This window comes from Hyperolius riggenbachi, chromosome 3, assembly GCF_040937935.1.
Source record: "Hyperolius riggenbachi isolate aHypRig1 chromosome 3, aHypRig1.pri, whole genome shotgun sequence".
Classification (NCBI taxonomy): domain Eukaryota; kingdom Metazoa; phylum Chordata; class Amphibia; order Anura; family Hyperoliidae; genus Hyperolius; species Hyperolius riggenbachi.
The window spans coordinates 488482888-488503416 of NC_090648.1; the positions used below are offsets into that span (position 1 = coordinate 488482888).

At 45.7% G+C, this 20529-nt stretch overlaps 2 protein-coding genes across 4 annotated transcripts in view; one reads left to right on the forward strand and one right to left on the reverse strand.

The window, feature by feature from the left end:
- The window catches only part of LOC137564377 (uncharacterized), a 62261-nt gene extending 52336 nt beyond the window's left edge, over nt 1-9925 (reverse strand). Inside the window, exons 1-3 of the mRNA XM_068278167.1 lie at nt 9896-9925; nt 1167-1390; nt 1008-1036 (exon numbers count right to left, since the gene is read on the reverse strand). Of these exons, the coding sequence (XP_068134268.1) occupies nt 1008-1036; nt 1167-1390; nt 9896-9910 (268 nt within the window). The 5' untranslated portion in view covers nt 9911-9925. The remainder of the gene's footprint in view (nt 1-1007; nt 1037-1166; nt 1391-9895) is intronic.
- The window catches only part of TTLL1 (TTL family tubulin polyglutamylase complex subunit L1), a 55007-nt gene continuing 38839 nt past the window's right edge, over nt 4362-20529 (forward strand). For 2 of the 3 annotated variants that reach the window (XM_068278164.1, XM_068278166.1), the window contains exons 1-4: nt 11589-11677; nt 13352-13468; nt 14960-15168; nt 19661-19841. In XM_068278164.1, the coding sequence (XP_068134265.1) occupies nt 13356-13468; nt 14960-15168; nt 19661-19841 (503 nt within the window). In that variant the 5' untranslated portion in view covers nt 11589-11677; nt 13352-13355. Of the gene's footprint in view, nt 4429-11588; nt 11678-13351; nt 13469-14959; nt 15169-19660; nt 19842-20529 lie in introns of those variants that run through there. The other variant, XM_068278165.1, reaches the window with a different exon arrangement.

A 20529-nucleotide genomic window follows, 5' to 3' on the forward strand; every position in this document is an offset into this window, starting at 1 on the left:
TTTTGGCAAACTTGTGACGATGCACTCCCTCCCCCTCCCCCCTCTTCCCCCCAGAACGATCGCACAGCACCCAAAAATAATTTTTCACCCTCACTATAGGTAAGTAGCCAGGTATAGGTGACCCCTGTATAGGGTAGCCAGGTAAAGTTGCCCCGTTATAGGTAGCTAGTATAGTTGCCCCCTGTATAGGTACTATAGTTGCCCTACTATAGTTAGCTGGTATAGTTGTCTCTAGTATAGGTAGCATAGTTGCCTCAGTATAGGTAACTAGTATAGCTGCCCCAGTATAGGTAGTATAGTTGCCCCCCGTATAGGTAGTATAATTGCCCTAGTATAGGTAGTATAAATGCTCCAGTATAGGTAGCTAGTATAGTTGCCCCAGTACAGGTAGTATAGTTGCCCCCCCGTATAGGTAGTGTAATTTCCACCGTATAGGTAGTATGATTGCCCCAGTATAGGAAGCCTGGTTGGGGTAGCTGAACCTTTAAACTACATGGAGGTGGTAAAATTGGTCAGTGATTGGCCAATTATAATTGAAAGTGTGTACCAGGCTTTAGGGAGTTCCATTTAACATACTCATCCCTATCAAGGATACCAAAGATCATCCCTATCAAAGATACCAGTACTATTTTCATATATTCCTAATATAATAGATATAAACGTTATAAGTACACATGTAAAATGTACAGACTGTGACTTGTCAGAGGCGGCGGCGATGTGTATCGACCGTGTTTCCTAATCCCACGTTCCGACTTGTTTCCTAGATTCATGTTTACAACGGCAACAAAATATAAACACACGCGCGCCGCGACAACGTGAAAAACATCCACAATAAGAGGCGACACCTTGAACCCTTTCACTGCCAGGAAGGGCTGCAGCCGTCGCCTTGTTGACAAGGAGGTAAAAAAAAACCCACCACAAAACAGTGTCACATGTCACGACTCGCAAGGTTTGCTGTATGAGGAGAGTGACAAGAATGAAAAAAAAAAAACAAATTGCAATATTACCTTTTGAAGGGGTTGAAGCGACAGCTGCCCTAAAAGAGAGAATACAGACAGGAGTCACACTATGGTCCAGGAGGCGTAGTGTGTATAGTATGTATGTATGTATGTATATATATATATATGTGTGTTTGCTCTGTGTGTCGGTGCACAGCTCATACTCACAGCAGCGTCACTTGGAAAGTTGTTGATATGATGGAGCTTTCGCTTTTAGCTGGGTTACAGTCTCTGGGTGGAGACTGCTGGCCCCTCCCCCTGTCATTGTCACCGTACATCTGACAAGCATCAAGCAGCCTTCCGGACTGATATGGAGGAACCGTCCTGCTGATGATCGCCACCGGGGACTTCAGACACAAAGCTCTTCTCAGTTTCTTTTTTCTCACCTTTATCTGTAAAATTAAAATCACCTTTTATCCAGCAAGCAAAAAACAAACACATTTTTTTTTCTTATAGGGAACTTGAAACGAGAAGTAAATGAAAGCTGCCATATGTATTTCCTTTTAAACAATACCAGTCACCTGGCCGCCCTGCTGGTCTATTTGGCTGCAGTAGTGTCTGAATCACACCAGAAACAAGCATGCAGCTAATCTTGTCAGATCTGACAATCATGTCAAAACCCCCTGATCTGCTGCATGCTTGTTGAGGGGCTGTGGCTAAAAGTATTAGTGGCAGAGGATCAGCAGGACAGCCAGGCAACTGGTATGGCTTAACAGTAAATAAATATGGCAGACCATATCCCTTTAAAGGAAACCTGTAAGGAGAAAAAAAAGATCATTTTGTCCTGGCGCGGGCACAGGATGTCTACAGGTTTCCTTTAAGTACACCTGACATGAGGAGGATATGGAGGCTGCAATATTTATTTCCTTTTAAACAATACCAGTTGCCTGGCTGTCCTGCTGATCTCTCTGTCATAAGGATTGTCTGAATCCCACACCTGAAACAAGCATGCAGCTAAACTAGTCAGACTTCAGTCAGAAATGTCTGACCAGAGCCTACAATTTTCACCTCCGCAATATCTCCTGAGCCAGTCCATCCCCCAGTGCTGCAGTAATTAGTGCAAAATAAAGCCTTGAGAATAATGAATTATTGTGCATCCACTTTGTCATTAAATTACATACAGTATATGTGATCTCATTTTAATCATAAAGAGTTTTTTTTAAAATAAATTTTCATGTGTCTTATAGCTTGGACCCCTGTCACATAAAAATAGGTAGGGACAAACTCAATCCATTATTCAAAAAAAATGTCATTTTCAAAAATATGATCAAACTTGGGAAAGTTTCAGCAAAACTACATGGTAGCTTACAAAAACCCCACTTTTTAATAGCCCTGGTTGTCTCTTCTGGAGCTATGCAAATTACAGTGCTAAAATACTTTGTGGAAAAAATTGGTCTGTACAAAGCCACTTGCACACTTTGGAGTTAAAGAAAATCTGTAAATTAAAAAAAATAAAAAAACAAAAAGAGTTTAGCTTACCAGGGGCTTCTACCGCTCCCCTGCAGACGTCCTGTGCCCGTGCCGGGGAAAACCTATCCTCCGGTTCCTCGCCACCGCTCAGTTTCACTTTGTGAGCCGGCGGGCCACTGCACCTCCACCGCCCTGGCTGCGTAAGTCCTCACTCCAGCTCACGTTGCTTTGCTCATGTCCTATGCAGGCGCTCCCAGCGACTAGAGCGGGATCGAGGATGCGCGCACAGTGGCAGCCGACTTGTAAGTCGGTGGCAAAGAAACTGAGCCGCGGCAAGGGACTGGAGGATCCTTTGGTAACATTGCAGGCACAGCGAGGCTGTAGGGGGCCGGCCAGGTAAGAAAAACTTTGCTTTAATGGCCTGCTAGATGCCCAACTAGCCATCGACTGAGAAATAGTTGGTATTATTTTAACTGTGATAAGCTGTAGAATATATTTTAGGGTGTTTAAGTGTTGAGGCCAATGTCTTGTTAATTCTTTTTAACAACAAACTGTGAAAACTGAATCAAAAGCAATAAACTGTTCATTTTCATATATGCCCCAAAATTAAAAGCTTATAAAAATAAAACAAAGTGACAGAATGTAAAATAAAATACATGAATTGTTACCTTGGGAACACAGCTTTTTAGATATGTATGCCATGAGGGTACATTACGGTTATTTTTCTACAAATAAGGGCTTGCAATTATTTCTAGAGTACAAAGAGAAAACAAAAATTAAACTAGGGACATACAGTACAGACCAAAAGTTTAGACACACCTTCTCATTCAAAGCGTTTTCTTTATTTTCATGACTATGAACATTGTAGATTCACACTGAAGGCATCCAAACTATGAATTAACACAGGTGGAAGTATAGTACATAACCAAAAAGTTTGAAACAACTGAAAATATGTCAAATTCTAGGTTCTTCAAAGTAGCCACCTTTACTATTTGGATAAGCAGGATAAAAGGGCAAATAAACTATGTGGGTTTTATCGACGGCAGCATTGTATATATTAAAACAATAGTGAATGGAAATGTATTTTTTCATATTTTTTTCTCTTTTTTCCCTTTAAAATGCAGACGGGATAAAATAATTACTAGAAAAAAAAACTCACCTCCAAAAGCCTAATTTGTCCTGAAAAAACAAATAAAAAACAATGTATAGATCATTTAGGTGTCATAAGTGGTGATACAATTATTAGGGAATGAATGGGAGGAGCACTGCAATGTGAAAATTCCTCTTGTCCATAAGGTGAAAATAACCCACGGGCCGAAGTGGTTAAAGCAAAACTGAACAGAAAATTAAAAGTCACAATAAACACACACCTCATACTTACCTCCCATGTAGTCTACTCATCAATCTCTGTCTTCTCTCCTGCGTCCTGTTTGGCCACTGTGATCAATGGAATTCTCTGTCCTTCATTTTGAAATTGGCCATTACCCCAAAACAGCCTCCTGGTCAGCACACGGTTTAAGAACCACTACAGCTAAAAAAGTAAGCAGTTAAAATTTGACAGAAGCGACAGGTATTGGACTAGGCAATTTTCTCATGGGGGATTCTCAGGGATTTCTTTATATTCAAAAGCATTCCCTGAACTGCAATTGCCAAGTCTAACTGCCAAAATAGTGTGCTAATGAGTAGGGAGACTTGGCAACAGCCGTTTAGGAAATTCTTTTGAAAACTAAGAAATCCCTGAGAACCCCCATGAGGAGATGGACTAGTCCAAAACCTGTTGCATCTTTCAGATTCTAACTGCTTACTTTTTTGCTATAGTAGTCTTTTAAACTGTAATGTCGCATACTTGAACCATAGGGAAACATGGACATTACCTTGCTCATCAGTTATGCTTTCAGTTATAACTGACAGCATCTCATATATATAACTGACAGCAAGTGATATATTTCAGCTCTGACCAAATTTTGTCAGAACTGGAAGGAATCGTTGATTATTATTGAGCTTCTGAGAGGAAATGACGGTGAGGGAAGAATATATTATTAATTTTCTGGTACAGCACGTGTTTATTTTTAAAGTGGACCAGAACTCAGAACATCCTCTCTGCTCTAAAAGATACACAACAGCATAATAACCTTTAGGCTAATTTCACACCAGGACGTTGCGTTAGAGGGGGCGTTAAGGTCGCATAACGTCCCCCTAACGGAACGCCTGGTGGTGCTGGGTCTGGACGTCAGAGTGAGCCACGTTGTGCAGCTCACTCTGGCGTCAGTGATGCCGTGATGCGCACTCTTGTGCGCATGCGGCATCACGTGGTCCCGCCGGCCAATCGCCACCCAGAGCGGCTGCTCCAGGAAGTAAACACTGCACGTCATAACGTGCAGTGCATATTAATTAGCCATGTGCCTGGCCGCTCTCCGCTCCTCCCCCACATTACTGAGCATGTGCAAACAGTCTAACGCGGCTCAGCCGCGTCCAAAGTACTGCATGCAGTACGTTGGCTTGTGGCACAGCGTTACAATGTAACGCAACGTCCGCACTGTGAACAGCCCCATTGATTTTTCATTGCTGTGCGGTGGGCTGCGTTACAGGCTGCACTAACGTGCGCCTGTAACGTCCCACTGTGAAACCAGCCTTAAACAAAAAAACATGTATTTGTTAGGGCTGGTGCACACCGAGCGGCTTTTTGGGCGTTTTCAGATCCGCTTGTGGCTGCGGATCTGCTTGGTCAATGTATGTCAATGGGGTGGTGCACACCAGAGCGGCAGGCGTTTTGCAGAAACGAAAAATGCCTGGGTGAGGCATTTTTTGGATTTCGGATGCGTTTCTGCCTCAATGTTAAGTATAGGAAAAACGCAAACCGCTCTGAAAAACGCCTGTTCAGAGCGGTTTTGCAGGCGTTTTTGTTACAGAAGCTGTTCAGTAACAGCTTTACTGTAACAATATATGAAATCTACTATACTGAAAACCGCAGCAGCAATCCGCAAAACGCTAGCAAAACGCCTCATAAAAATAAAAAAAAGCGTTTAAAAATCTGCTAGCATTTTGCGGATCTGCTAGCGGGTTTTGGTGTGCACCAGCCCTTACAGCTGATACAAATCCTAAAATAAATCTGCAATGTTTCTACTTTCTGCTTTCATGGAAGCAGACAAATTGTTCACATCCTGTGTTTTCAGATTGCCTTATCTGCCATCTCTGCCATAGGCAGTCATGAGACAGAGGAGAGATCAGATTACAATTTGTGATTAGTCACAGATGAGGGGGAATTAGACAGGCTAAACTCTCTAAATACATACAGGGTGCATTTCTCTGTTTTCCTTCTGTCCTGTGCAAGAGTTCAAGGGGAACTGAAGTAAGAGGTATACGGAGGCTGCCATATTAATTTCCTTTTAATCAATACCAGTTGCCTGGCAGCCCTGCTGGTGTATTTCTCTGCAGTAGTATCTGAATCACACCAGAAACAAGCATGCAGCTAGTATTGTCAGATCTGACTTTAAAGTCTGAAACACCTGATCTGCTGCATGCTTGTTCAGGGGCTATGGCTAATAGTATTAGAGGCTGAGGATCAGCAGGACTGCCAGGCAACTGGTATTGCTTACAAGGAAATAAACATGGCAGCCTCCATATACCTCTCTCTTCAGTTGTCCTTTAAGGTCCATGTGACAATAGGTGATTGGATTAGGACTGCAGACTCTAATGTACAGTACTGTATTTGCTGTCCCATAGAAGGCTCACCTTTCCCCACCCTCTGGAGACATCAGAGATACACCTTATCAGCTTAAGGCCATTCACTATTTAGGGTGCTGAGTGGTTGGCAGTGGTGGGGTCAGAGCACAGTAGTTGGCAGACGAAGACTTGACCATCATGGAGGATAATTGCTTATCTGAATACCAAAACTGGACAGTCGCCAGTTTACAAGATCGAGCCAGAGAGCTGGGACTGAGCTATAGAGGACTCCCTAAGGGCCAGCTGATGGCCAGTCTGGAGAAAGCTGAACAGCAGAGATGTGAGGCTACAGAGACATCCCTAGCAGCACCAGCGACCAGCAGGTCAGAGGCACCTCCACAGACTGGAAAAAGTCAGTGGGTCATATGGTATGAAGAGGAGATGGCAATTCTAGGAGATGATGCAACGCTAGAAATGAAAACTGCTGCTATCCGTAAGGCCCAACAGAGACAGGAGCTCGAGGCTACTCGGAACCATGAGCGAGCCACTGTGTCCACCCCAGCTCTCCGAGATACCCCAAAAATCACTCGCAAAGACTTTAAGCCATTTGTTGAGGTATCAGGAGATGTTGATGGGTTTTTTCAGGACTTTGCATTGCAATGTGAGCTACTGGATGTCCCCGCTATGGACTTGCCCCGTCATGTTGTGGGGTTGCTGGAGGGGGGTGCTGCAGAAGCATGCCGCCGTTGGCTGGAAGGAGAGCAAGCCTTTACTGCAGAGCAGATAATCCAAGTGTTTCTCATGGAGCAATTCTTCACCAAGTGCCCAGCTGAAGTGCGTGAGTGGGTGCGAGAGAGGAAACCAGCTACCCTAGATGAGGCTGCAGCACTAGCAGATGAGGCCCTGACTATCAAGCCACACTGGAGAAAGACTGCAGCAGAGCTGCCCAGAACGGGTAACCCACCTTCTCAGGGAGCCCAAGTGTATTGCCCACCCCATTGTCGATCACAGCCTTCTTCAGCTTTAAACCCTGTGGCCGCTCCACCTCATTTGCCATATATGCCACGACCCAGATCTACCCAGAACCCTCCACAGCGGCACTGCTTTGGCTGCGGACAGCTAGGGCACTTCCAGGCCAAATGTCCCCTGGGAAGGAGAAATGCACCATCTAGAGCCCCAAGGACTATTCATTATGTGGACATACAGCAGAATTCAGAGGATCTGCCACCACCCCCAGCTGAATGGTTTCAGGACTCAACCCCTGGACTTTATGGGGTGTGTGACAATAGGTGATTGGATTAGGACTGCAGACTCTAAAGGTCCGTACACACGCCGGACTTTAGGCAACGACGGGTCCGTCGTTGCCTCCCGCTGGGTGGGCGTGCCAGCGACAGTCCGGCGTGTGTACGCTCTGTCGTCAGACTGATACGGCTGTTTCTGAGCGATCCGCCCGGATCGCTCAGAAACAGCCGTATCAGTCTGACGACAGAGCGTACACACGCCGGACTGTCGCTGGCACGCCCACCCAGCGGGAGGCAACGACGGACCCGTCGTTGCCTAAAGTCCGGCGTGTGTACGGACCTTAATGTACAGTACTGTATTTGCTGTCCCATAGAAGGCTCACCTTTCCCCACCCTCTGGAGACATCAGAGATACACCTTATCAGCCTAAGGCCATTCACTATTTAGGCTGCTGAGTGGTTGGCTCTCCACAGGAGGCAGACAGCTAGGCACCTGAGAGCAGAGCTGGTTTCATGTTTGTACCTCATGGAAAGGAGTTGGATTGTGTCTGGGGAAGGGAGAGCAGCTCCCAGGATCTGTTGTGAGCCAGGAGAATTCCCCATGCGGCCAGAACATAGATAGGATGTGCTGAACTTAGTGTCCTGAGGCCCTGGACTGTGGACTGGTGTATCTCACCTGCATCTGGTCGTGTAGACTTGTCGGATGTCTACTGGATATTAGGACTGATGAGAACTGCAGCTATTGGGACTGTTGGGATCTGTTGTGCACCTCTTGGACACCTTCTATTGGTGTAGTTCCTGGAACTTTGGGACTTATGTTGCTTTGCCTGCGAAGCTGGGAATTGTGACTGCTTAGTAGGGGGAATCGGACACTCCTTTGTGGATTATATAGTAATATTGTGAACTGTGTGACCAATAAATGCCCCGCCAGTCGGCTTTTGTTTAATCTGCCGCTATACACTGTGTCTCTGGGCTCTGTGGTCTCGGAACCGTCACAACTGGTGGCAGTGGTGGGATAGATATCGTTCCCAATCAGGTTCAGTGTCAGCAAAGGCACGCAGCATGGTTTTCAGAGTCCCATTGAATCTCTCACACAGTCCATTTGTCTGAGGGTGATAAGGGGTGGTTCTAATGGCTCTCACCCCACAAGAACGCCAGAGGGATTGTACCAGGTCTGACATGAACTGTGTGCCCTGGTCTGAAAGAATCTCAGCTGGGAAACCAACTCTTGTGAATATGGTAACTAGGGCCTCTGCCACACGGGAAGCTGTAATACTGCGTAAAGCGACTGCTTCAGGGTACCGCGTAGCATAGTCCACAGCAGTTAAAATATAGCGCTTCCCAGACTTGCTAGGGCGTGCTCAGGGGAGGACTGGGACCTTTTGGCCTGGAGGGAAAACACAATCTAGAGGCCCGTTTTCATGGCAGCCCCAGCCCAAATGACGTCACACACATACGCCACGTGTTATATGCCGGTAGCCACTTGGGAAATTCAGCAAGGACACTTGAGGGACAGAGAGAGGTAAAGTATAAATGCACTGGCACTGGGGGTTACATAAAACATTTTGAATTACAATGGCTGGGGTTTCCATCGCGTTCATGATTATCGCACTTGATCGACCACATCAGCCGTAGATTTCCCAGCATCTCTGAATGATACATTTAACCAATTTCCACCCAAAATCAGTCAAATCTTCGATTGGGCGTGTTTGTGGCGGCACAGATTTTTATCCAATTCAATAATAATTAGTGAAATGGTTAGTCAAAAACTTTTCATCCGAGATAATAGCCTATGTAGCTGTGCACATGCAGTCATTTTAACAATGGTGAGAGCCCAGACACATTTTTTTCCCACAGACCCTGCAGGCAAGCCTCTACTCTGCATCATGCTGTGTATATTTACCAGCTTGCCCGTCCTCTAATTGCTCTGTAATTGGGTGTTTACTTCACTCAGCCAGCCTAATGGTTCACATTGCCTTATACAAAAAAATGATTGTACCAGGCACTGTACCAGCCCTAAATCATTAAATGAGAGGCAGCCTGGGGGGAAATATCCTTCCTTCCCCCCTGGCCAGTCCTCCCCTGGGCGTGCTAAGGGTCCAATAATGTCTATGGCTACTCGCTGGAAGGGTTCCTCGATAATAAGAAGGGGTTGCAGGGGTGCCTTTGGGTGATCACCGGGTTTAGCTTTGCGTTGGCAGGTGTCACAGGTACGACAAAAATAAGCAACTGACTGGGAGATCCCTGGCCAGTAGAATGCTTGTTCTAACCGCTTCTCTGTTCGCTTCTTTCCTTGATGACCAGACATGGGAATATTGTGTGCAAGATGCAATAAAGTGGCCCTGTACCTCTGAGGGACAATGAGCTGTCGGCTACCTGTCCAGGGTTGCTCAGGGGACCTAGCATCAACAACTCTATACAGCAAACCATTTTCTTTGATTATGTGCTCCCCTATCCTCCCAACCTCTTGTGATTCTGCACGTGCCCAGAAACTTGTGAGCGTAGGGTCCACTTCTAATTCCCTTCTGAACTCATCCCTATCCCATGATACTGCATAGTTCTCAGAAACGGAAGGGTCACTCACCGTTGGCTGCTGCATCGCAAGTGGGTCTTGTTCCGCATCCAGCTCATCTTCTCCATTTGCTGTATTGCTGATGGTCTGATTTCTTGTAACTGCACCCACAAAGTGGCATTGGAGATCACCAATATCATTTCCCAGGAGCACATCTGCAGGCAGGCCACTCATCACACCCGCACTACAATTTTGGGGCCCAAAGCCATAGTCCAAAGTGACCTGAACCCTGGGTATAGATTGTTGGGCCCCCCCAACCATCTGGATCACAAAGTTCTGACCAGCCTGGAGGGCCTCAGTCTGTACTAGTTTAGGATCCACAATTGTAAGAAATGCCCCAGAATCTCGGAAGCCAACAGCTCTATGGCCATCCACCAGGACTTCCTGAAGGTACTTCTGGTGAACTGCAGTAGACTGAGGGACAAGAGGTTGCACCCTGTGACAAAACCGTCACAGTCCACTTTAATAATTTTATTTCAGGTTCACTTTATGATCGTTCCAGGTTGGTGGATTTTTTTTTCATAGATATGATCAGAACTGGTGGAAATATGATCACAAGTTGGATCCCTTAATGCTGTGGATCAATTAACTATGATCTCTTCTTTCAATCTAAATGATCTTTTCAAAAATATGATCGTTTGTTACAAATTGTACCATTAATGGGCACCTTTAGGATCTTTTCAGATGGGCGACTTCTGGCAGCTCTGCACAGCGTTTACCAATGGGATCCACCGCGTTCTAGATTGAGATAATTGGCAGCATTTAACTCAATAGGTTTACCTTCCATTTTGCGAACGTAATGGTCGTATTTCCCGAAAGTCTGTGGGTAGCGTCTATCTGCCTTTGTGGTTCCATGTCGCACTAGGGGCTCAAAACGTGACGCAACAAGAAAACGCTGGGAACCGATGCTCGGTAACAGAAAATCGTTTAGCATCAGCTAAATGACATGGACCATAAGATTTTTCTTTCTTTTAAAGAGACACTGAAGCGAAAAAAATTATTATGATATAATGAATTGGTTGTGTAGTACGGATAATTACTAGAAGATTAGTAGCAAAGAAAATATTCTCGTTTTTATTTTCAGATATATAGTGTTTTTGTAACATTGCATCATTCTCTAATATTTGCAGTTTACACACTACTCGGCATTCTAAATGTTTTTACAGAGCAGTCTTGCGAACTATTGACCTGTCCTCTGGAGAGAAAAAGAAAATACAGTGTCTGACAGTTGAGATAACAAGCTTCAGAAGACAGAGCTCTCTGCGACTTTGAAAGTCGTGGAGCTCAATGGCTTTTTTTTGCATAGAAAACAACTGGAGTTTCTGAACTCTTCCTGTACTTAAAACAATATTAGACTCAAGTCTCTGCTCCTGTTTTATTTCTTAGCTGTACTACACATACAAATCATTATATCATACATTTTTTTCGCTTCAGTGTCTCTTTAATTGTCTCTGGAGATTGTCAGCTAGCTGCTAATAATTCCAAACTGCATACAAATGTCATACAAATTGTAAGCATCTAATAAGTGCATGTCACTGCAGGAAGTGCATGTCACTGGCTGGATTCCAGCCTGCATACAATTATTATCTTACTGACTTACATCTCTGCAGAGGAGTCAGCCTGGATGGGGGGATGTACAGGAATACATGGAGAACAGAAGGGAGGCTGCCCAGCTCACAGCAGCCAATAGCAGAGCAGCAGGTGCTTCTGAGCGTCCTGTGTCGCCATAGCAACCGGCCGGAAGTGATGACTGAGCTGTGCATGGCTGGGAGGCTGCCTGCAATCCTGAGCAGTGTAAGTAGCCTGTGCTGTAGAGGGGTTATGCTGTGGGGTGTGATCAGGGGTGCATTTGGGTAGTAAGGGGTGCAGAGGGCAGACCCCTCTGTGTACTGTGCATTGCTGGGGTCTCTGCTCTGCCCCTGCTGCATTCTGCTGCTGTATCCATCCCCAGGCTTCTATCTCAGCATAGCTGGGCTGGGGGTTCTGAGGGGAGGGGGGCACAAACTGCTCATCTGCATGTGACACCCCCAAATCCATTAATTGGGCTACAAATAAGGCAGCTTTGATATTAGCATGGTGATGATAATATGGGCTTTGTGCAGCCAGCATCCTCCCAGCACAGCTCAGCAGCTCCACCTACTGGTCTGTGGGCTCCAATACAACCTACCCTACCCAGATGTGGGATTACTGTCACTACTGTATTTTAATATGTATTTATATAGCACTGACATGTTCTGCAGCACTACACAGAGTACATAGTCATGTCACTGACTGTCCCCAGAGGAGCTCACAATTTAATCCTACTATAGTCATAGTCTAATGTCTTATCAAATAATTACTATATATTTATACAGCACTGACATCTTCGCTACACTTTACAGAGTACAGTCATGTCACGGCTGTTCTCAGAGGAGCTTACAATCTAAACCTACCATAGTTGTAGTCGAATGCCCTAGCATATTATTATTATTATGTATTTATATAGTACTAACATCTTCTGCAGCACTTTACAGAGTGCATAGTCATGTCACTGACTGTCCTCAGAGGAGCTAGTCTAATACCCTACCATATTATTTTTATTATGTATTTATATAGCACTGACATCTTCTGCAGTGCTTTATGGAGTATATAGTCATGTCACTGACTGTCCCCAGAGCAGTTTACAATCTAATCCCTACTAAACTCGTAGTCTAATGTCCTACCATATTATTATCATGTATGTCTATAGCAGTGACATCTCCTGCAGCACTTTACAGAGTACACAGTCATGTCACTGACTGCCCTCAGAGGAGCTCACAATCTAATCCTACCATAGGTGACTAGATCTAAATATTTTGTTTATGTTATGCAAATGTGCAAAATTTGGTCCAAAATGTATCGACTCAAAATTGCGTCTCCAATTTTGGGGGAAACCAATCAACGTATTAGTACTCTCTGATGTCTCTGAGTATTTCCAGTTTGTAGGTACAGATATTTTTTGGGATAATAAGACTTGCTTGTTATCTATATTGGGTTTTTTTTTCTTTCCTTTAAGCAATACCAGTTGCCCGGGAGTCCTGCTGATCTATTTGGCTGCAGTAGTGTCTGAATAAAACCAGAAACAAGCATGCAGCTAATCTTGTCAGATCTGACAATAATGTCAGAAACACCTGATCTGCTGCATGCTTGTTCAGGGTCTGTGGCTAAAAGAATTAGAGGCAAAGGATCAGCAGAATAGCCAGGCAACTGGCATTGTTTAAAAGGAAATAAATATGGCTGCCCTCGTATGCCTCTCACTTCAGGTTCCCTTTAAGCTTTTTGATTGACGTTTGAAATCCCTCCGTTCACACGCTATTGGCTGCTCTCTCAGCCACACATGCCTGCAACAGACTTAGCCAGGCCTGTAAGGAAAACACACAAAGCTCTGTTATCATGTGTCTGAATGTAATAGTTCTCTCATACCTCTCTTCTGTCTGTCTTGTATCTCAGGGTCATGTCCGGGAAACTGAAGTGGGTGACGGACATTGAGAAGTCTGTTCTGATCAATAATTTTGAGAAGCGAGGATGGGTCCAGGTCACGGAGAGCGATGACTGGAATTTCTATTGGTGAGAGGCCAGATATGGATATCACGGGATGCAGACCAATCGCTGGAGGGAGGAACAGCAGCCTCAGGCCAAATAAAACATGTCTGGGTCACCTATACCACAAGCAGACCTGAGCTGTAGATTTCCACGAGTGGTTATACAGTGTCGGTAATGGGTGCACAGCGCAGAGGGGCAGCGTATAGGTGGGCACAGAGGGGCAGCGTGTGGGTGGGCACAGAGGGGCAGCATTTGGTTGAGCACTGGGTAGGCACAGAGTTGCTGCGTGTGGACAGGCACAGAGGGGCAGGGTGTGGGCAGGCACAGAGGGGCAGGGTGTGGGCAGGCACAGAGGGGCAGGGTGTGGGCAGGCACAGAGGGGCAGGGTGTGGGCAGGCACAGAGGGGCAGGGTGTGGGCAGGCACAGAGGGGCAGGGTGTGGGCAGGCACATAGGGGCAGGGTGTGGGCAGGCACAGAGGGGCAGGGTGTGGGTAGGCACAGAGTTGCTGCGTGTGGACAGGCACAGAGGGGCAGGGTGTGGGCAGGCACAGAGGGGCAGGGTGTTGGCAGGCACAGAGGGGCAGGGTGTGGACAGGCACAGAGGGGCAGGGTGTGGGCAGGCACAGAAAAGGAGCATGTAGATGGACAGAGAGGGGCAGTATTTTGGTGGAAGAGAGGGCTGGCATGTGGGCAGCATGAGGGTGGGTTGATAAGGGCATGTTGTGGGCGGGCACAGAAGAGAAGCATGTGCGTGGGCAGAGAGGGGTGGCATGTGAGAAGGCAAAGAGGGACGGCGTGAGGGTGGGTAGAGAGGGGCAGGTTGTGAGCGGGCACAGAAGGAGACCATGTGGGTGGGCAGAGTGGTGCAGTGTGAGGGTGGGGAGAGGGGCAGGATGTGGATGGGCAGAGAGAGGTAGCATGTGGGTGGGCAGAGAGGCATGGCGTGTGGGCAAGCAAAGAGGGGCAGTGTTTAGAGTGTGGGCAGGCAGAGAAGGGCTGGGTTTAGATAGGCACAGAGGAGCAGTGTGTGGGCGCAGAGGAGTGGGCACAAAGTGGCAGCAAGTAGGTGCAGTAAATGTTTGGCATTTCCCACAGCTTTGTATTATTATTATTATTTAATTTATAATGCGCCAACATATTCCATGGTGTAGAAAGCTAGCAGTTACACTGATCCTGCCTCTGATATCAGCACAGCATTATCCAGGGAAACGTTTATTATTGGTCAGATATCGATTGTTTACCTGATCTAAGGCCACATCTGATGGTGCATGGTGGTTTTTAGAGCTGCTGACGTTATGCCGGAAAGGCAGTGCACCTGTTTAGTACGGATATCCTGTGTGCTCCCCCTGTCCAGGTCATTCTATGGCAATCTGTCCATAGGACATGGGGTCCATTCTACCTGCCGGTTGAGCCGCTGCTGTCTTCTTTGGGTAGTTTTGTATCAGTAGACCGAGTGTGATCTGGCCCTCAGGGTTTTTGAGCCAAGTCTTATATTTCCTTCCTCGTGTTTGTAGGATGAGTGTTCAGACCATCAGGAACTGCTTCAGTGTGGAGACCGGATTCCGACTGTCCGATGACCAACTGGTCAATCACTTCCCCAACCACTACGAGCTGACCAGGAAGGACCTGATGGTGAAGAACATCAAGAGGTACAGGAAGGAGCTGGAGAAAGAGGGGAGTCCGCTGGCCGAGAAGGATGAGAATGGAAAATATCTGTACTTGGGTGAGTCACGTTTTATGGTAAGTTAGCTAAATGCTCATACACACGTCAAACTTAAAGAAAATCTGTAACTAAAAAACCTCCCCTGGGGGTTACTCACCTCGGGTGGGGGAAGCCTCTGGATCCTATCGAGGCTTCCCCCGTCCTCCTGTGTCCCACGGTGGCGGCGATAAAGCTCCCCGAACAGCGGGGATGTAAATATTTACCTTCCCAGCTCCAGCACAGGAGCAGTATCAGCTCTCTGCACGGAGATAGGCCGAAATAGCTGATCGCTGTCGGGCCGCTCTACTGCACTGGTGCAAGTCTCCTGTGCCTGCGCAGTAGAGCAGACCCCGACAGAGATCAGCTATTTTCACCTACCTACATGGGATGAGCCGCAACAGCGCCCCCGTTGGAGCCATAAAAGGTAAATATTGCACAGCCTGACAAATTGTTGGCTGTGCGTTCCGTGGGCTGCAGCGAGACCGCCGTCGGACACAGGAAGACGGGGGAAGCCTCGATAGGATCCAGAGGCTGCCCCCTACTGAGGTGAGTACCCCCCAGGGGAACTCTTTTTCGTTACAGAATCTCTTTAATACACAACCAACTGCACAACATGACCAACCCTACAACAGGTTGTTTACCTGACAAGTACATACACACACGCCACCCAACTAAACAACCAACTCACTTAAATATTATGCATGCAAGCTAAATGACAAACTGCACAACATGTCCGCATTCAAACACAACAAAGTTGTTCAAAAGACTTGTACACACATTCCAACCTGCAAGATAGTTGGGCAGGTTGGTCCACTGGTTGGATCTGGCAAACAACCTGTTATCGGTTGGTCATCCGGTTGTACACACACCCAACTTATCTTGCAACAGAAACGTTTGGAAGATAGTTGGACAGATTGTTGGTAGGTGTGTATGAGCCTTGAGGGACCAATTCTACAGAGGGAACCTCAGCGCTGGTGAATTGGTCCAGTAAAAAATGCTAAGGTCCTCCATTTTTACAACTGAAAGACAATTTTATAGCCTAGGAGTTTATATAGCTAACAGAGTTCCTGCTTGCTGTAAGTGTGTTTTCAGTGGAGTGGGTTAATGATGTAGTGTTTTGGAGATCGCAAATAATCTGCAAAATGCGGAAAATCACGTGCAGTGGAAAACGAGTCACTAGGTAGCTGTACGTGATTCAATTTTTAAGGGTTTTTTTCCCACCAGATTGAATCATTTATTTATGTATTTATTTTAAGTATTTATATAGTGCCGACATATTACGCAGTGCAGAGTATACTGTCTTGTCACTAACTGTCCCTCAGAGCGGCTCACAATCTAATCCCTACCATAGTCATATGTCTATGTATGTATCATGCAGTGTATGTATCATAATATAGGGCCAATTTAGGGGGAAGCCAATTAACTTATCTGTATGTTTTTGGGATGTGGGAGAAAACCGGAGTGCCCGGAGGAAACCCACGCAGACACGGGGAGAACATACAAACTCCTTGCAGATGTAGACCTGGCTGGGATCCAAACCAGGGACCCAGCGTTGCAAGGCAAGAGCGCTAACCACTACGCCACCGTGCTGCCCTGATAATCAGAAGAATCGAACCAATTCACCGTACACTTATGATTGTTTTTTTTCTGAAAATATCAATCAATCAAATAAAACGTTCAGTTTGTTTATCTTTCTATCTCATTTTTCCAACACTTCTGATTTTTATTGAGAAACTGAAAACTTTTTTTGTTTTTTCTTTCTCAATCAAAATACATGCATTTTCGATTTCTTATACAATCAATTTTTATTGAAAAAATAGGAAAATGTATCGATTTGATTGTGTCGTGTGTGGCCTTCCTTTAGGGCTTTCTTACACTGCCGGCATTTGAGCTGTGTTTGCAATGCGATCCCAAATGCATGTAATTCGCAAAACGCAAGCACAAAGTGTTTCCAATAGAAATCATTTGTTCTATTTGAAATGAATGCATTGCAATTGCACTGTGATTTTTTTTTTAAGGCAGTGGGAATCATGCCTGTGATTCCCACTGCTTAAAGTAAAATGCAAAGTGCAGTCTCCGAAAAATCGGACTGCAGAATCGAATCGCAAACCTAACTACTTTGCATTTGGCAGTTTAAAAGAGCCGTAAAGTGGACCTAAACTCTTGCACAGGACAGAAGGAGATCATTGAGAAATGCACCCTGTATGTATTTAGGGGTACAGACTACAGACTGTTTCGGATTGTTTGAACCTCATCAGTGCATGGCATGGATTGATTTGGCTCTATGGAGTAGGGCTTGTAACACCGAGAGGTACAGACTAACCAGCAAGCTCCAAGGCTACAATGGTCCTAAAAGCCCCCTTACTAAAATGCTATGAATACAAAAGTTTGCTTTCTTAAAACAGAAACAATTTGCTATAATTCAGGTTGGAGTGAGCTTGAGGGCTCGTTTCCACTATCGCGAATCTGCATGCGTCCAACGCATGCAGATTCGCACATGTAATGCAAGTGGATGGGCCTGTTTCCACTGTAGCGTTGTTGAGGTGCGTTTTTTTCAGCGGTAAAAAAACGCACAAAAGAGCCAACGAATTCGCCTGCGAGTGGAATGCATGCGAATCGCCGCTAATGTATTTAATAGGAAATTCGCATGCGGCTATGGTATGCGAATTTTCATGCGAATTCGCATGCGAATTCGCATAGGTACCAATGTAATTCAAACAGGCAGTGACATGGTTAATTTCGCATATACCCTCACCTATGCGAATTCGCATGCGAATTCGCGGCAAAAAACGCGCACAAATTCGCATCCGCATGCTAATTCGTGGAATTTCAACAGCGGTGGAATCCAGGCGATTCTGCACCGCAATAGTGGAAACGAGCCCTGAGACAATGCGAAACAGTCTGCATGCATGTTGGATTATTATGACTCTGTACAAATTAACAAGCTGACACATCATTACATTCCAGCGGTTCTGGAGGTGTGTTTAGCTTCTAAGGGCAACAATGGTTAATTTGCATATATTCAGCAGTAATGCATCATGGGAGACATCTCAAGCTCACTCCAACCTGATTTATAGCAAATTCTTTCTGTTTTAAGAAAGCAAACTTTTGTATGTATTTAGAGAGTTTAGCTTGTCTAATTCCCACTCATCAGTGACTAATCCAGTGGTGTAGCAATAGGGGGTGCTGAGGTAGCAACCGCATCGGACCCCTTGGACTAGAGGGGCCCCAAAGGGTCCACCCTCTATCACAGTTTTAGCTCTCAATTGGTCCTATGCTGGTAATAATCACTTCTACGGTCTAGATGCTTTGAATAGTAGTAATCCTTAAAAAGAACCCGAGGTGGGTTTGAAGAATATTATCTGCATACAGAGGCTGGATCTGCCTATACAGCCCAGCCTCTGTTGCTATCCCAAACCCCCCTAAGGTCCCCCTGCACTCTGCAATCCCTCATAAATCACAGCCACGCTGCTGACAAACAGCTTGTCAGAGCTGGCTGTGTTTATCTCTATAGTGTCAGTCTGCTGCTCTCCCCACCTCCTGCAGAACTCCAGTCCCCACCTGCATCCCTTCTCTCCCTGCTGATTGGAGGGAAGGGACGGGGGCAGGGATCGGAGCTATGCAGGAGGCGGGGGAGCAGCCGAGACTGACACTACAGATGTAAACACAGCCTCACAGCACGGCTGTGATTTATGAGGGATTGCAGAGTGCAGGGGGACCTTAGTGGGGTTTGGGATAGCAACAGAGGCTGGGCTGTATAGGCAGATCCAGCCTCTGTATGCAGATAACATTCTTTAAACACACCTCGGGTTCGCTTTAACACACTGTTCCCCATCCCCTTCTTGCACCTCTGACACTGTGGTTGTCCTTGGCAGGTTTTGGTGCGCCGTATCGCTTGTAATGTATAGAGTGCTTGGGGGCCCCATGTAAAACTTGCACCGGGGCCCATAGTTAGCTATGCCACTGGACTAATCACAAGTGTAATTTGATATCTCAGCTGTATCAGCTGGCTGCCTCGGCAGAGAAACTAATTTGTAAACACAGGATGTTAACAATATGTCTGCTTCCATGAAAGCAGGAAGTAGAAACACTGCAGGTTTATCGCAGGATTTGTATCAGCTCTAACAAAGAATTTTTCTTTTTTTAATGGTTATTTTGCTGTTGCGTAACTTTTAGAGCAGAGAAGAAGTTTAGAGTTCAGGTCCGCTTTAGCTGTATAAAGCGGAAGGTTCGTGCTACTGTAATTATTGTTTTACTATTTAAAACCAAATGAGGTATAATTTGGGAAGAAATTAACCTTTCAACAACCCCTTGCTGTGTTTCTTTCAGGGATAGTCAATGAGATTATGAGCGGTTGCAAGTTTTATGCATAATTTGCAGCTGCATCCGGATTTTGGCCATTTCCAGGCCACATAAATTTGCACAGAATTAGCATAACGTTTGGAATCACTAGCTTGACCATCCTTAGTTCTGATATGGCCCGGGCTACAGCTGTCTCTCTCGTCTCTTGCAGACTTTGTGCCGGTCACCTTCATGCTGCCGGCGGATTACAACCTGTTTGTGGAGGAGTTCAGGAAGAGTCCGTCCAGCACGTGGATCATGAAGCCATGCGGGAAGGCCCAGGGGAAGGGCATTTTCCTCATCAATAAACTCTCGCAGATTAAGAAGTGGTCGCGGGACAGCAAGACCTCCTCGTGGGTATCTCTCATCTTCCCCACATCTGTCTGTGCTTCTAAATTTCCTTGTAGCTAAAGATAGGTACACACATGAGATAAAAGTCTTTGGAAAATGAAAGATCGCAGACCAATTTTACCACCTTCCATGTAGTATGAGAACCATACTCTCGAGCCAAACGCTACACAGTCTATCCTATTAAAGGACCACTATTGCGAAAAAAGTATGCAGTTAAAATCTGACAGAACAGACAGGCTTTGGGACAGTCCACCTCCTCATAGGGGATTTTCTGGGTTTTCTTTGTTTCAGCATTTCCTGAACAGCAGTTTAACTGCCAAAATAGTAAGATACCAGCAGCCAGCCTCCCTACTCACTTGCACACCATTTTGTCAGTTAGGGCCTATTTCCACTACACGCAGATTGGATGCAGAAAAACTGACTCCAATGAACGCCTATGGGCCTGTTTTCACGCGATTTTTCTGATGCAGATTTTCCCATAGGCATTCATTGGAGTCAGTTTTTCTGCGTCCATTCTGCATCCAATCGGCGTGCATTGGAAACAGGAAGACTTTGCAAAACCCTGAGAATTCAAAGAGAAAAAACAAGTATTGGATCTTATGTGCACGAGAATATAAGATTTTGTTAATCACAAATAACCTTATCAAAACCGATAACTACAATGATAGAAAAAGTAAGAAAAAATCCCCC